The following is a 15,985-nucleotide window of genomic DNA, read 5'->3' as shown; positions in this document are numbered from 1 at the left end:
TAAGTCTGGCTTATGAATGTGTGAAATATTTTTGCATTTTGGCAGAGTAACAGAGTGCATGACAGAGATCTTCCAGCTTCTTGGTCACTTCCCAAATGGCCACAATCCAGTAGAAGCCAGGAGCCCAGAACTTCCCTTCACCCACTTCTTAGGTGGGTAAGACACCCATGTATATGGGCATCTCCCACTGCTTTGTCAAGTGCATTAGCAGAGAGCTGGATTTGAAGCAGGGCAGCCAGGTTGCCAGTAAACTGTGACATGGGATGCTGGTGTCACAGTTGGAGCTTAACCTACTGTGCTAAAAGCAGGCTCTAGAGAGGTATTTTTTAAGCTTGAGATGAAGTGAGATGACAGGCAGAAGAGTGCCTTAATTGCTTGGTTTGCCTGAAACTAGGTGGCTAATGTGAAAACAGATACTTTTGAGATACTTTTTCAAGTTTGACAGTATTTCAAAAGAAACTACAGTTATCTTCAGGGGAGATATTATGGTCACACAGGTGATTTTCCTAGGGCGAGGTTCACCCATTGCACTTGGGATGTGCTGACCCCTGCGATTTCCCCAAATGTGGGAAATTGGACTGCTGTAATCTGTGACAGTGGGGGACTGTGTTCACGCTCCCTACCCCCCTCCCAAAAACCCAACTTTGCTAAAAGGCAGAAAGAGACGGAGAGCTTCCATTGGCTCCTTCACATCCCCAAATGCCTCAACAGGCAGGGCAGGGCTGGAGTAGGAGGGAACTCCAGGGACTGTGACATTGGATGCAAGCCCAAGCTTATTTGTTTGTTCATGTATGTATGCATGTATTTGACAGGCAGGCAGCTCCCATCCATAGGTTCCTCGCTGAATATTTTGGCAGATGGAAAGAAACGTGCAAGTCATTACCACTTTCAGATAAACTTCACTGGCTCTGCCTTTGTGAGCTGCTTCTTGAGGAGGCTTGGTATTCAGATGTTTCCAGAACCTGAGCTACGGTCTTGAGTATGGGTTCTTCTGCAACGAAAATTCAACTCAAATCCCGTCAGTTTGAAATCCTTCTTTAGATTTATGGATGATGTAGAACTCACACAAATTCATTTAACTACATACTAGAAAACAAATATTCAATCTCTCAAGCTGCTGGCTGTATTTTGCAAACTTTTCATTTTTTCAGATGCTGGACACATACTGAACAAAAGTCTTTGTTGACTTCAGAAGTTCCTAGAAGCTTCACTTCCTTCTAGAGAGAGCAGATGGCAGGCAGCGGCAAATCCTAAAGTGCGAACAATCTGGTTCCTGGCCCAGGCACTTGGAATTTCCAATAGGTCTATTAGAGAATAATTTTACTGGTGCCCTGAAACGCTTAACGGTGTCTTTAAAAACCACCACCACCACCTCAACTCAACAAAACTCGTAAAGATGATTCATCGCAGTTCTACTCGTACACTTTAATACAGAGACTCCACAGAAAACGTGAAGTGAATTCTTGATTGAATACTATTTTCTACAGCGAGTCGCGGTAGGTTTTCAGATCTTGCAATGAACACGGGCAAAGCAAAAACAACCCTGATACTAGAAAACGCACAAGGGTACCTGCTTTCTTGGCCGACACATTCCAGGAGACAAGAGGGCGAGGGCAAACAAAAATGTTCACTGAAGGGCGTCTTTTAAAAGACAAAAATATTTTCGAGTCCTCACCGACTCCGGAGAACAGCGGCTGTAGGGCTGAAAGCTCAGTGTCCCCGGACCCGCGCGGCCGGAGCCGATGCCAGCAGCCGGGCATGAGGCTCACAGTCGCCTTTGCGCCAAGTGCCCCGCACACCCGAACGGGATGATGTGGCCGGTGCCCGACCAGCTTCGGGATGCCCAGAGGCGCTTGGCGTGGCGGAGAACCGACGAAGGAACCCCCCTCTGGGTTTCCCTCCCGTACCGCGCCCCACGTTTTCGGTGGTCCCCGCGCGGCCGCCTGACCCACGCCACTTCCGTTTCCTTTTAAAAGCCTGGCGCGACGCGTGAGACGAAGGTATAAAAGGGAGCGAGAGGGCGGGCTCGGGGATGGAGGAGGGAAAAAGGAGATTAAAAAAAAAAAAAAGCCTCTCGGTGGAGGGGGCGGAGGAGGCGCCAAGGGCGCGCTCCGTGTCACGTGACCGGGACGCGCCGTTCTTCCGTCGGCCATTTTAGGTGGTCCGCGGCGGCGCCATTAAAGCGAGGAGGCAAGAGTGGCCGCCGCTGTTTCTTCAATTTTTTTTTTTTTTTTTTTAAAGTGCAGCCGGGTGAGAGCGGGAGTGCGCTCCGCGTGAAAGTGGGAGGCGAGGCGGGCAGGCCAGGGAGCGGCACCGGAGCCTTCGGCGGAGGCAGGCGCGCACCGTCTCTGTGTGCTCGGCGAGGCTGAGCGGGCGCGCGGCCGGCGGCGACGGGGCTTACTTTGCTGCTAGTTTCGGTTCGCGGCGGCGGGTGTCTTGTCGGCGGCGGAGGCAGGAGCAGCATGTCGGAGGAGCAGTTCGGCGGGGACGGGGCGGAGGCGGCCACGGCGGCGGCGGCGGCGGTAGGCGGCTCGGCGGGCGAGCAGGAGGGAGCCATGGTGGCGGCGGCGGCGCAGGGGGCAGCGGCGGCGGGAAGCGGAGCCGGGACCGGGGGCGGCACAGCGGCCGGAGGCACCGAAGGAGGCAGCGTCGAGTCCGAGGGGGCCAAGATCGACGCCAGTAAGAACGAGGAGGACGAAGGGTGAGTAAGGGGGCGGCCCGGGATAGTGAGGCCCGAGTAGGCCCCCTCCCCCCAGGCCCCGCTCCCCGCCTTCTAGGCCTCGTTCCCGCTCTCGCCCGTCGGCCAGGCCAGCCCTGCAGCCTCCGCGCTCCGGTCCTGCCTTGGGGCTCCCAGGGACACCCCCTTTTTCACCCCCTCCGTCCCCGGCTGTCGCCGCCTCCCTCCCCTCTCCCATCGCACACACACACGTTGCCACCTATAGCCGTCACCGTGCAGCTGGCCGGCCCGCCCTCCTGTCCTCCCTCGGTCGTGGGTCGCCTTCCACCCACGGAACCGCCAGGATTTTTTTTCTCGCCTTGATGGGCATCATCTCCCCCCCCTTTTTTTTTGTCTGTTTTGGACACTTCCCCCCCCCCCCCCTTCTTCTGTGGCTACCTGTTCCCCTCATTTTTTCCTAAAGTGCTAGGCCTGCCCTCCTTCCTGGGTGCCCCCGAGTCGCCCCGATTGTTTGTGAGCTCAGGTTTTGGGGGACGTCCCCGCTCCCGCGACGCCTTCCAGGCCGATCTTTCCCCAGCCCGTGGAGGAAGTTTGGGCTGGGGGTTTGTCCGCCGCCGCCCCGCGGGTGCCCCCTTCGGCCCAGGGCACCGCCCGGCCCTGGTGTTATGGGCCTCGGCCATGCCAAATTCCTGGGCAGCAGCGGCAGGGCCTGCGCTTGACTCGGAGCTCCTGCTCCCCGCCCCGGCCCCCGCCGGGGTTCTAAGCGCGCACCCATTTCGTGCCTTCCACTCGGGTTTCCCGATGGTTCTTATCGATTCGGTGCACTTCGCCTTTTTTTTTTTTTTTCCTGTAATCCTTCTTTATTTTCTGGTGCCCAGGTCGGCTTTTTTCTTTTTTGGTCTGTGGATTCCTCTCCCTGTAAAAGGAGGCCTACTGGCCCTCTTTCATAAACTGAACACATCCTGTATTGTGCTGTGGAATTTTTTTGGGGGGGAAGAGGAGGTGCGTTCAGTACAAACTTGCTTTCTCTATTTGGCGTAACGGTTCTGACTGTACTACCTAAAGCTGCATGTGATGGGTTGGAACGCAGCCTTGGGATCGGGAGCCTAGTGCGGGAGTTAGGAGGGATGAGTCGGGTTGTGGTTGGGCGTTCTTCTTCCCGAACTGGCTGCTGATCCTGGGTCAGTGCTTTTGTAATAGGGAATGTGTGTGTCTTTCTCACTTTGGCCAGGCGAGAGGTGTTGATGGGAGGGTAACGGCAACGAGACACCGTTTTAGCCCCGTGAAAACACGGTTTCCCTCGGTGGGATACAGCAGCAGGGATGAGGGAGGGAAGGGGACGAGGCGCTTTGGAATATAGATTGTGATAATCCCAGCCCAGGCCAGCTTGCCAGGCTGGTTTGCTGCTTGGGCTGGCTGGGGGGTGGGGGGAGTGCAGGTGGAAGGGGTGGTGAGCTTTTTCCAGTTACACGAAGCTTGAATTCTGTGTTAACCTAGTTGGAGAAAGGAATATGTTAACTATTTGGAAATTCAAGCCTGTAACATTTTGGTTTTTACTTTGTGAATTGTTTGGACAGAGGCACCAGAATGATTGCGTAACTTAAAATATTTGAGACAGGTTTTCTGTCAGCCCCGAGTTTTCCCGATCACCGAACAGTAGTTACCTACTGTTGAAGTGTAGATGAATGAAAAGTTTTTAACCCTTACAATGCCAAAAGCTAAAACTAGCATTTTGATTGGTTGCTGTACCGGTTGTTAATTCCCTAGCCATTCAAACTCCTCCCCACGACACACTGAAGCAGCGACGGCACAGCGGGAAGAATGGTAAAACTTTTAAATTTTATTTCTGTATTATAACGATTTCAGTGATAACATACGGAATCTGTATACTGGTTAGTTGCCCATTGATCCCCAGGGAATTCTAGACATTACTGTAGGCTGTCTTGTACCTGGGATATAAAAGCTTTTCAGCATCGTGCATAATCTTTGGGCAACGTTGATGCCATTAACGCGGTGTTTGCTGTTGGGCAGTGCATGATTGAAGCGTGACCACTTTGTGCTAAATATGTTTAGTAATAGTATCTATATCTGGAGAAGAGAAATTTAATGTAATTTCCCATTTGATTTGTTTTTGTTGAAAAACTTTGGTTAATTCCCAACTTTGGTTAATTTGTTTAATGCTAAATATGAAGACTCCCTTGCTATAAAATATTGTGTACTTAAACTATCTTGCATGCTATACTAAAACGTTTGGAGCTGTCAGAAGTAAAACCATTGAAGTAGTACTGTGTTAACGTAAAAATGTTTGTCTCGTTACCGCCCTATTTGTACTTTTCACTTAATGACCATTGGCTGTGTACTGTCAGAGGCGGGCCAGTGTGGCTTTCCATTACAGCTCTTACCAGATTTTTTATTTTCAGTGTGATTTGGCTGGAATGTTAATTACAGTTGGTTGACATGTATTCACAATTGCATGACTTCTCTTTGGAGGCTGGTAGGTTGAGTATTGTTCTTTTTATCCTGCCTTTCCCCTCTCCTTAATGTCAGTCTAATACCTTTGGGATATTTGAGTTTTCCATGAGTTGGGATTGCTACCTGTGGAGATGAGGAGGCCTGCAGCTTCTAGACAGTTGCTATTTCTTTGCACAGACTACATTCTGTTTTAAGAACCCATTTGGATAACATTTAAATTTTACACAGGATTTGTGCATTACTCAAAATCTGTCCAGTATTGGGTGGGGGAGAGACTAGAAAGAGTAGGCTAAATGAAAATCAAAAAAGAATATGAAAGTGGCATTGAAATTAAACATATAGAATAAAAATATGTGGATGAATAATATGAACATATTCCCCCTACTTGGTAACAACTTGACATCGATCAGTTTTATTGTTAGATAATGGTGACACATTAAAGATTATGACCATTTTTCATTAACTAGTAATTTCATATGAATGACCAGAGACTTTAGGTTTGAAAGACAGTGTTTTGACAGAGTTATGCTTGCCCCACTAAATAAAGCTACATAGTTTACAACTCTTTGGATGACCTCTTAGGAAAAATGGGCTACATATTTATGGCAGATGGACATTGAAGTATAGCTAGCTTTGTCACCACCTAAGATTTTGCTGAATTTGACTTAAAGTCGAGCATATTATATTTATACAGTAAGGGTTTTGCTTATGAACAAGAAGTTCTCAAGACATTTAAACTTTTTGGTGTCTACTTGTCATTTTTTTCCTTTCTTGTCTCCAACATTGAAGGATACTGGGCAAGCTTTGTAGTTTCATATAAGAATTCTTAAATATAAAAGCGTCTGATTTGTTATACACAGTTCCGCATACATGCGTTCTTAGAAATCCAATTTCTATTCTTAGAAATGGTTATACTTTCGTTCTAAAAAGGGTTTAAAAGTCAGTTTGTTGTGGATCTAGTTTTTGTTTCTTTGCCTTTTACAGAAACGAATGCAGAACTATTAGTACATCTTTGCTACACTTGTAGTGAGTGTTTCTGCAGTTGACTGTGGGGCTTGAGGATAATTGGGTATTCCATAGTAAAATGTCTTCTTGCATTCACCTTGCTTTAATCTTTCCAGTGTTAACATTCCTAGTTTTTACTTAAGAGCAGTTGCATTGGCGTTTCTTCCCATTTTGCTTTATGGTGTGGCCTCATTCTGTCCTCTGCAGTGCTGCAGTTCTTTTGGGGTAGGTACCTTAAACTTACATAGTGTCCGGCACAGTATATGGGACCACATAGCAGCTCCCCAGGGGAGATCAGTGCAAAGTCAGAATGTTGTGATAGCATTCAGCTTTTAGCAAGGAGTAGATTATATTAATGTTCCTGCTGGGCTGGGTAGGAAGCCAAAGAATTCCTCATAGTTCAGCCAAAGCACAGCAGTGTGATATATGGTACTAGGATATGTATTTTTTGAGTTCTGCTGTAGGTTGTTACCTGTCTAGTTTTAAGACAGTTGGGCTCACATGTTTTTGTTCTGAATATTTAAGATCCACGTTGGTAACATTAATCCTCCTAGGACAGTTTGAACATAGGTTTTCTTTGTAGGATAGTTCTGAGTAGTCTCTAAATTTACTGGCCTTTGGTTCAGTTAAGTGTAAAGTTGAGACCTGTGTAGGTATGGGATTTGATGTTAGCATTCTTTGGAACTTTTGCCCAGTTTCTTGGGTTAAAATTGTGGAACGTCATGTCCTAAGTCCCTAATCTTAGGATGACTATTTAAAGGAATAGTTTTGTTTACATTTCAAATTGTTTATTATGAAAATGAAATTCTCCTGACTTTTTAAGCTTGAAATTGGAGATGACATTTAAGTTTTTCAGTGTTGCTTTCTCAGATAAGCATACGTGCTTTAACCCACGTTCCTTTCTCAGGCTTGGTGACCCCTTCTGTAAAAGTAGTGTGTGCTTCCCTTGGGGACGCCAAGGCTGCCCTAGGGTGAAAACATTTTCCCGTTTTAATGTGATTCATGGCCCCCATGAAGGAGGCTTAGGTTCATCTTTCAAATGACAATGTTTTAAAACATTAAAAAAGAAATAGAGTAACGTTTTTCCCCATTCCACTGAAAGGCTATGCGCACCTCAGTGTGTGTGCAGATTAACAGATGGAATGAAACGTAACGTCTGTTTGTCCCAAGTTTGATTTGACATTAATTTTGCTTCAGTGTTTTGGTAGCTAGGGCCCTGAACTGGGTGCTGGAAACATGAAATCTGTGGTACTTCCGTTTTCAACAGTGTGGTCTCAGGTAAAGCGTGTTTATAACCTGGTTTGCTGATCTGTATTGGAAACAGTGCTCCCCACAGGAAGATTGCCTACATAACCTGCTTTCATAGCTTGTATTATCTGCTGTCCCAATAGTTGATTGCCAGTGATTTACTCCTGTGGAGTAAAGGTAAGCATGTTTCAGTTTCTGGAGTGTTAAGTCATGCATTGGTGCTAGGTATTTAAGATTGTCTGGAGGTGGGAGGGAGGACTCAAATTTACTGGCAGCTTGTGGTCAGTCATGAGTTTAAGCAATGCAGAATGTGCTGTCAACTGCTGCTTATCTTCACGTTTGCAAAAAGCACAGAGCGCCCGGAAACCTAGCCCTTCCCTCTTGTGAAATATTTAAAAGGCAACCAACAGACAGTGTCATGGAATAAATCTCATGTAGGTTTCCCCTTGTGCCATTGAAAAGTAATATTTTCAAGCACTGAAAAAGGGTGAAAATGCATCAGAAAACCCCCAAAATCTTGATTTCTGATAGAAAGCTTCATGGAATTGTGATTGTGTAGTGATCTCAGTTAACCAGAACATTCATGCTTTGAAGGAAGCACCATTCCTTATCTGCTAGATAAATGGGAGTTTACTTTAGAAAGTAGAAAGTGGATTGAGTTTATTTAGAAAGTTAAAATTTTTAGTATCTGCTTCCTTGTAATGAAAAATGTTGGTTTGGATTTAAAGTATTTTTAAAATGATCTTATTGTTTTCAAACTTGTGTGGGTTTCTTTTTGTTGTTGTTGTTATTTTGTTTTTTAACATTTGAAAGGCAGAGTGACAGGGAGAGAAAGATCTTCTGCCTGCTGGTTCTCTTCCCAAATGGCCTCAGAGGCTAGAGCTGTGCCAGGCCGAAGCCAGGAACGTGGAACTCTGGAAGTCTCCTGTGTGCATGATGGGCACTCTGCTGGTCCATCGTCTTCCGCTTCTTCCAGTGTGTTCGAGTGAGCTGGACTGGGAGTCGGTGGCTGACTGGAACTAGCAGGGGTGATATCAGTGCCACGGGTGTTGGCGTGACCCACTGCACCACGGCGCTTGCCCTAGGTTTCATTTGTTCATAGGTTCATTCTGAAGTATAAGTAATGAGGTTTAATATAGAAGAATTAATCTTGCTTTAAAGAGATTTCATCCATTGTTAGTCTTGAATAAAAATGAGAATTTTTTTTTTCCCTCATTTACCTTGAAAAATATCAGTGTATGTAGAAAGCCAGTGAAAATGGTTTTATTCGTTAGGCAGAAAGATAGTAATGTGACTCCTTTTAAGTAAGGAAGTGTAATTCAGGTTTTCCTCTTTCGCAGAAGAAGTCTGTGAGACGACTAGGTTGAAGAGATGTAGGCAGACCAATAATATTGTGTCGTGGATGAACTTTGCCATCTCCAGGCTGTGTATGCTTGGATAAGTTACTGAACCTCTTAGATTCAGTGTCTGAATGTACACTGTAAGAGCAAGCGGTTTTGATACTTTATAAGATTACATGAAGATTGAATGAGGCCATGCAAATAAAGTGTTTTACACCATAAAAAAGAAATCCAGGGAAAATGGTAATAGAAATTTAGAATTTATTGACTGAAGCTTTTTTGTGAAAGATTTTATTGGCTAACTTTAGTATTCTTTTTAGTTTTAAATAATTAAAAGTAGTTGTGCAGATTATATACCAGATAAGAGTGGTTTTAATGCAAATTCTGAAGCCACTCCAAACTGTTTGATGATAGCTACTTGGAAAGTACGATAGAAAACTGGTTTATTTCTTATGTGCTAGTGAGATTTCAATATATTTGTCATTCTGGAGTTTTAGAAGAATAATTGTAATAATGGGATACTTAGGAAGTTATTTAAATAAGGATTAATATGTTTTTGCACAAACACGTTACCTTGGCCATTATCCTGGTGATTGGCGGTTTTGCTACGTACTTGAAGGAGATACAGGTTGACATTCTGTCGTCATTTTTTAAACTGTCAGAACTTGTTATTAGAAGTTGTTATTAAGCTACAGGTGTATGATAAGATGTTAGGAATTGTTTTAATAGTAACACCATTTTGGTTTCAATTCCAGAATTGGAAGTGTAATGTTTATTCTTTTGCCTCTAAAAAAGTGTTGTGTTGAAAATGGGAAAGTATCGCTTAGTTACTTTCATTGGAAAGGAAGATTTTCGTAGAGAGGAGAGAAAGAAAGATCTTCCATCCTCTGGTTCACTCCTCAAGTGACCGCAAGGGCTTGAGTTGAGCTGATCCAAAGCCAGGATCCAGGAGCTAGGAGCTTCTTCTAAGTCTTCCATTGGGTGCAGGGACCCAAGGTTTTGTGGCATCCTCTGCTGCCTTCCCAGGCCATGAGCAGGGAGCCAGAAGGAAAGTGGAGTAGGTAGGACATGAACTGGCGCCCATAAGGGGTCCTGGCATTTGCAAGGCAAGATTTTAGCTGGTTGAGCTTTTGCACCAGGCCCAGGAAAGTATCTTAAAATGAAATACTTAATTATTGACTTGTAACATTAAATCTGGTAACTTCAGTAGACTTACGAAAAATAAGTTAAACCGTAGTGATAAAACCATTTTTTCTCCAGAATATTCACTTGTTTGAAAGGCAGAATTGTGGATGGGGAGAGGGAGACAGGGGCAGACTTCATCCGCTGGCTCACTCCCCCTGTGGCCGTAGTGGCCTGAGCTGGGGCAGGCTAAGGCCAGGAAAGAGCCTCACCTCAATTCTGACACCCAGACTCTTTGGCTGTTTGCTGCTGGCTCAGGTTGTCAGTTCCATCTCAAGTAGAGCAGTGGGAACTTGAACTTGTCATCCAGATGGGGTACAGTGTTGTGGACTGTGGCTTAATTTGTCCCACCACAGTACAGGTCCTGACTGGATTTTTAAGTTGGAATATTTTCTATTAATATTCCTCTGTGTTTTAAGTTTTTTTTTTCTTTTTTACTAGAGTGATTTGTATTTATGTAGTTTAGTGAAGTTGTCAGGATGATTTTAGAAGTTAACATTTAAAGGGCCTTAGGTAAATGATGATTTGATTGCTAGTCTATTTTTTTTTCATGGGATATTTTAAAATTTCTGGGCTACTTTGAGACTAATGTTGGAAATAAAAATCTTAAGATACATTTATGTAAAACTCAGAAAACTTTTTTCTCTTCCCTTTCATATTGGAAAGCTTATATAAATTGTGTAATTAAAAACTTAAGCCATAGAGTAAATGAAAGGTTGCTTTATTTAGATTGTTTTGCCCCTTTGAAATAACTTAAGTAATTAGGGTGTGTGGGGCTCTGTTCTGTGCACTGTAAGTGAAGCGGTGGGATTTACTTCTCACTGTGGATATCTAAAGTATGCTCTTTACAAATGGGGAGACAGAGTTGGAGCTTTATGGTTTGACTTGGGGGTCGGCAGCTTTGTAGGCAGTTTGGCTTTCCTGCCTCTGACCTTGTGCTGAAGGGTAGTAAGTTGGTGCACAACACAACCCGAGGTGCTGAATGACCCACATACCATTTGAATAGTTGCTTCCAACCCAGTCACTTACCTTTATGCTTACCATTTGCTTTCATTACTGTAATATCAGCCTCTGAAAGCAGAGACTTCATAGGTAGGATTGAGAAATTAAACTTTACCAATATTGTAGATGAATGGGGATTATTGATTCTCTTATAATAACTTAAGACCAATTTGTAATGTAAATGATTTAAAAGATTTATTTTACTTGAAAGGCAAATCAGGAAGGGGAAGAGATCTTTGATTTTCTGGTTCATTCCTCAGTGTACAGAACAGCCAGCAGAAGCTAGGAGCCCAGAACTTAATGCAGGCGTCCCACGTGATACCAGGGACCTAACTGCTGCTTGCAGGGCATGGGGGTTGTTAGCAGAAGGTGACATTCACAGCCAGCTCAGGCCTTGGACCTGCACACTGTAGTACAGGGTGAAGGCGTCATCCAGGTCAGTTCTCAGCTGCTGTGCCAGGTGTTTGGGCCAGAATCAGATTTTAAACTTGTGTTGTAGCTTTTTGGGCCATTTTTGTTGTTACTTGAACAAATTTTAGTAGTTTTATCTTGGCTGCTTTTATTGTTTTCTAGAGTTCCATCACTACTACATGTTAAAGTGTAACTCTGTAGGAATGGCAACAGCTTGAAAATCAGTCTTTGTGGTTAAGACAGCAGAGAGAATCTGGACAGACGTGGTGCTTTAAGCAAGATAGTTTTATAAATACAGATAATTGAAGTTGGTATTACCTTATGCCATATCCTCAGGGAGGAGAGCTCATTTTTTTCATGATTGAGATAAACCTTTTGTTATAGTTACTGCTTGCTGTGCCTACAGAATAAAGAAGTGGATTTAATATGTTCCATTGAATAAAAGTGAAATGGACTTGGTATAGTGTAGTATAGTTTGTGATCATTGTAGCATATTCAACTGTCTGGTGGATACAATGTCCAGCAGTTGTTTTTAATTAGAGTAGGAAAAAAACAGCAAGTGTATTTTGGGGGGGGGTGGCCCTGCCAGAAAATTAATACATTGTTTCAAAGAAGAGCCGCTTAGGTGGCTACTTAGAAACTACTGACTTTATGTAAAGTTGGGAGCTGGCTACTTTCCATGTAAAATGGGAAAGTAGACATTTTAAAGTGATGCTTGATGATTAACCTGGCAGAAATGAAAAATACAGCTTGTAAAAAGCAGTAAGGAAATGAAATGACTTGATGTAATTGCTAATTTTAGAGGACCCTACAGGCATTCTACAATAGTTATGATATATTAATGACTGACCCGTAGAACGTTATATCATAATTGTAATATTTTTATTATGAAGGCAGAAGAATATGAGATGTTACAGAAAAAAAATCACTACGAATAGTTGAAGGTTAAAAAACTGGGAAGGATTAAGCAACACTTTAAGGAAGATGGAATTCTTATCCTTTTTTTTAAAAAAAAATATTTTGAAGAGTTATGGGTGGAGAGAGAAAAGAATCTTCCTATTAGCTGGTTCACTTCCCAAATGGCCACAACAGGCTGGGCCATGTTGGAGCAGGAGCCTGGAACTCCATCTGGGTCTCCCACAAAGTTGGCAGGGGCCCAACCACTTGGGCCGTCTTGTGCTCTTTCCCAGGCGCATTAGCAGTGAGCTGGATGGGAGGTGGAACAGCCAGGACTGGAACCAGCGTCCATATGGGATGCCAGCATCGCAGGCTGCAACTTGACCCAACTGCACCCTAACGCCGGCCCCAAGGAAGGTGGAATTCTTGGCTCCTTATTCTCTTGGAGGGTACTGGGTAGCTGAAGTTCTGCCATGTATTATGCTATATATATATTTTTTTCTGAGAACAGATAATCATTGCATGATATATATAGAAGTATCATTGATCAGAATAGTTAATATTCTGGATAAATAGAATTGGTTATGTAGGAAGAAATGTCTCTAGGGGGAACCCTTTTAACTCCAAAGGGTAGTGTGTTTACAGAATACTGACCAATTTGGTGAGTTTATGTATAAGAAAATTGACTTTTATCTTTGAAGCACATTGACAATCCAGGATACTTTCCTAATGCTAGTACTGGTTTGGTGAAATAATCAGAGCAAGTTCTGTCTTGATACCTGATTAATAGACCAAACGTTTTGATTTTGTTCAACTTAAGCTGTTTACAATAAGGCTTTTGTGTGCAGCTCTGTTGTCTTCAGGCTGAAATCATTTCTAACTTTGCTGATGGATGCTTGTTTCTGTTCTAGAATTTACCAAGAGCGCATTGTTTTTTATAGTTCTGTCTCAAATTTAAAAAGATGATAATCTCTTCATCTTAAAAGACTTAATGTTGGTAAAGAAGGAAGTATTCTGGATCTTTAGATTAAAAACAAGGCCCTTGAAGCGAATTACACAAATAAGGATTGTACATTACATTTTAATGAAAGAAAAATGCCTCAAAACTTTTTTTCCATGTAATAACAAATATCTAAAATACCTACCCAACATTAGGGGTGTTTTTATTACACTATTATAAAATGCCAAAGGGTTGAAGGTGTTAATTTACATGTGGGAATTTTGAGAAGTCCTAAAAATTGAAAAAAGAAAAAAACGAAGAAACAAATGGTTCACTTTAGAATACATGTCTGTGTCTAAACCCTGACCTGAAATGGGAAGGCCAGTTTACAGGGCTGAGAGTTAGCTTAGGCATTAGAAGTAAAACAGTAAACGCATCAGTATCACCTCAGTTAATCGGGCATCTTTGGGGAGAGTGAGGATGAACCTTAGTGGCAGTGTCTCAGAAGCCCACAAGATGGAGAGGTTTTATAATGTCTTTGCTGGAACTGAAAGTAGCATTTCCCCATCCTAGGCTTGACCACCCAGTTGCAAAGAAAAGAAAACCTTGAGCAAATATGATTTCCTCCCACCCTATGGTGAAATACTTAAATCTCAAATAACAAATTCTGACAGTTTATACTTAAAATATAAACTTCTGGTCTTTTTTCTTTAAAGGGAAGGTGGCATAGATCAGTTTGTTTCTGAAGGGAGCAGTTGTAAAAAGGATCAGTTTCCAGATTTGAATTTGTACAATTTTTGCTACAAAAATGTTAAGACCCTGAAAATATTTTGTTTTACTGTGTGTCTTTGGTTTTGTCCTGGTGGCTTAAAATTTTTTATTGCTGGTTAACTGAGGTTCTACTGTAAATAAATCTGTAGAATAGACTGTGCTTTTCATTGGGTTATTTTCACTTAATTATCTACCTGGTCACTTTGGCCTTAGCACGTCAAGAAGTTGGTTCACTATTTGTGAGACAAGACTTTACCATTTTCTGTGCTAAAAGCTTTGTTAATAAGAACTGTTGATAAGTGAAGCACTTTAGCAGACAGGCTGCTGGTTACTGTGATCATTGGGGATGGCCTAGCCTGTGACAAGTATGGAAGAGAGATTTGAAGCTATGGCTAACAGTATTTAATGTATGTTTATCAAAAGTTAATGTGCAATTTTACCTTTGGTACATACTTACCTTTAGTGAGTGGAAAGATTAATTTCCTGCTTGCGCTCTATTCTGTAATTGTTCAAGAGCAGCAGTGAAAAGCAAAACTTGTATCTGGGATTGGATGCCTCTTGATAAGGGATATTTTAATGATAAACTGCCCAGTAAATTGGTGCAAAAGAGAGAAAGGTGTGTTAATGATAACAGATAAAACTTAAAGTTAAATTTTTCTTAGTATATTAATACTGCTTTTTGTCTTTACAGGAAAATGTTTATAGGAGGCCTTAGCTGGGACACTACAAAGAAAGATCTGAAGGACTACTTTTCCAAATTTGGTGAAGTTGTAGACTGCACTCTGAAGTTAGATCCTATCACAGGGCGATCAAGGGGTTTTGGCTTTGTGCTATTTAAAGAGTCGGAGAGTGTAGATAAGGTAGCGTGTTATATATTCTATACAAAATATTAAAGCACGAATAGTTTGAAGGAGTTTGCTCATTATGGTTCCCCTTTTACAAATACAGGGAGAAATACAGTTCTTCCCCAAATCAATTGTATAAAGAGAAGGGGGTTCAATAATTTTTATTGAATGTTATGTGTGTCAGGCTTTGATAAATTAATTAAAAAATACGATACTTAAAGACACCTGATTAGAAGATATTTTGAAATTTTGTTGAGTTGGCTTTTTACTGACTTCATAATTTTGGTCCTGGGCTAAGGGGAATTTAATAATCATGTTTGTTATGTCCCTGCCAGTTAAAGGAGATGATTGTCTAGTAATAATTGGCTATACTCTTTCGATTTTTAGATTTTTTATTTTTTTTTTAAGATTTACTTATTTTTTATTGGAAAGGCAGATATACAGAGAGGAGGAGAGACAGAGAGGAAGATCTTTTGTCCAATAGTTCACTCCCTAAGTGGCTGTAGCAGTTGGAGCTGAGCCAATCCAAAGCCAGGAGCTTCTTCCGGGTCTTCCACGTGGGTGCAAGGTCCCAAGGCTTTGTTCTGTCCTCAACTGCTTTCCCAGGCTACAAGCAGGAAGCTGATTGGGAAGTGGAGCTGCTGGGATTAGAACCGGCGCCCATATGGGATCCCAGTGCGTGGAAGGCGAGGACTTAAACCACTATGCTATGACACTGGGCCCCGACCTTTAGATTTTAATACTGTTAAAACATGACATTAGCACTTACCATGTCTCCACATGACTTGACAATTTGTGCTTTGCTTTAGGTATAGTTAAGATTTAAGTTAATATTCTTAATTAAATTATGCATATTTAAAAATGAAAAACTCTGGTTTCTTTAGGTCATGGATCAGAAAGAACATAAATTGAATGGAAAAGTGATTGACCCTAAAAGGGCCAAAGCCATGAAAACAAAAGAACCTGTTAAAAAAATTTTTGTTGGTGGCCTTTCTCCAGATACACCTGAAGAGAAAATCAGAGAGTACTTTGGGGGTTTTGGTGAGGTATGTTATAAATGTTCTGACCCGTTTGCGATTGGTGTGAATGTGATTGTCCCGTTAAGTAGACTCAAATCACTGAGTTTTCAACCGTGTTTTAAGTAGATTGTGTGACTGGTTTTGGAGTAAGGATGTTTGAAAATAATTACTAGCAG

At 42.6% G+C, this 15,985-nt stretch overlaps 1 protein-coding gene and 1 non-coding gene across 9 annotated transcripts in view; both read left to right on the top strand.

The window, feature by feature from the left end:
* Positions 1 to 461: 461 nt before the first annotated feature.
* LOC121147640 lies at positions 462 to 623 on the top strand. Its single transcript, XR_005882454.1, has one exon. It is a non-coding gene; the product is annotated as a U1 spliceosomal RNA (small nuclear RNA).
* Positions 624 to 2,149: 1,526 nt separating this feature from the next.
* Positions 2,150 to 15,985, top strand: part of HNRNPD (heterogeneous nuclear ribonucleoprotein D) — an 18,265-nt gene continuing 4,429 nt past the window's right edge. For 4 of the 8 annotated variants that reach the window (XR_005882405.1, XM_040967467.1, XM_040967468.1 and 1 more), the window contains exons 1-4: positions 2,151 to 2,701; positions 4,445 to 4,501; positions 14,637 to 14,805; positions 15,675 to 15,836. Coding sequence is in view for 6 of the 8 variants with exons in the window: in XM_040967467.1 (XP_040823401.1) it covers positions 2,463 to 2,701; positions 4,445 to 4,501; positions 14,637 to 14,805; positions 15,675 to 15,836 (627 nt within the window). In the remaining 2 variants the exon portion in view is untranslated. Of the gene's footprint in view, positions 2,702 to 4,444; positions 4,502 to 14,636; positions 14,806 to 15,674; positions 15,837 to 15,985 lie in introns of all 8 variants that reach the window. The other 4 variants (XR_005882404.1, XM_040967465.1, XM_040967466.1 and 1 more) reach the window with 3 other exon arrangements.

Source organism: Ochotona curzoniae, unplaced genomic scaffold, assembly GCF_017591425.1.
Source record: "Ochotona curzoniae isolate NIBS_2020 unplaced genomic scaffold, NIBS_Ocur_1.0 scaffold_4506, whole genome shotgun sequence".
NCBI lineage: Eukaryota > Metazoa > Chordata > Mammalia > Lagomorpha > Ochotonidae > Ochotona > Ochotona curzoniae.
This window is presented reverse-complemented; position numbering and strand designations above follow the sequence as displayed.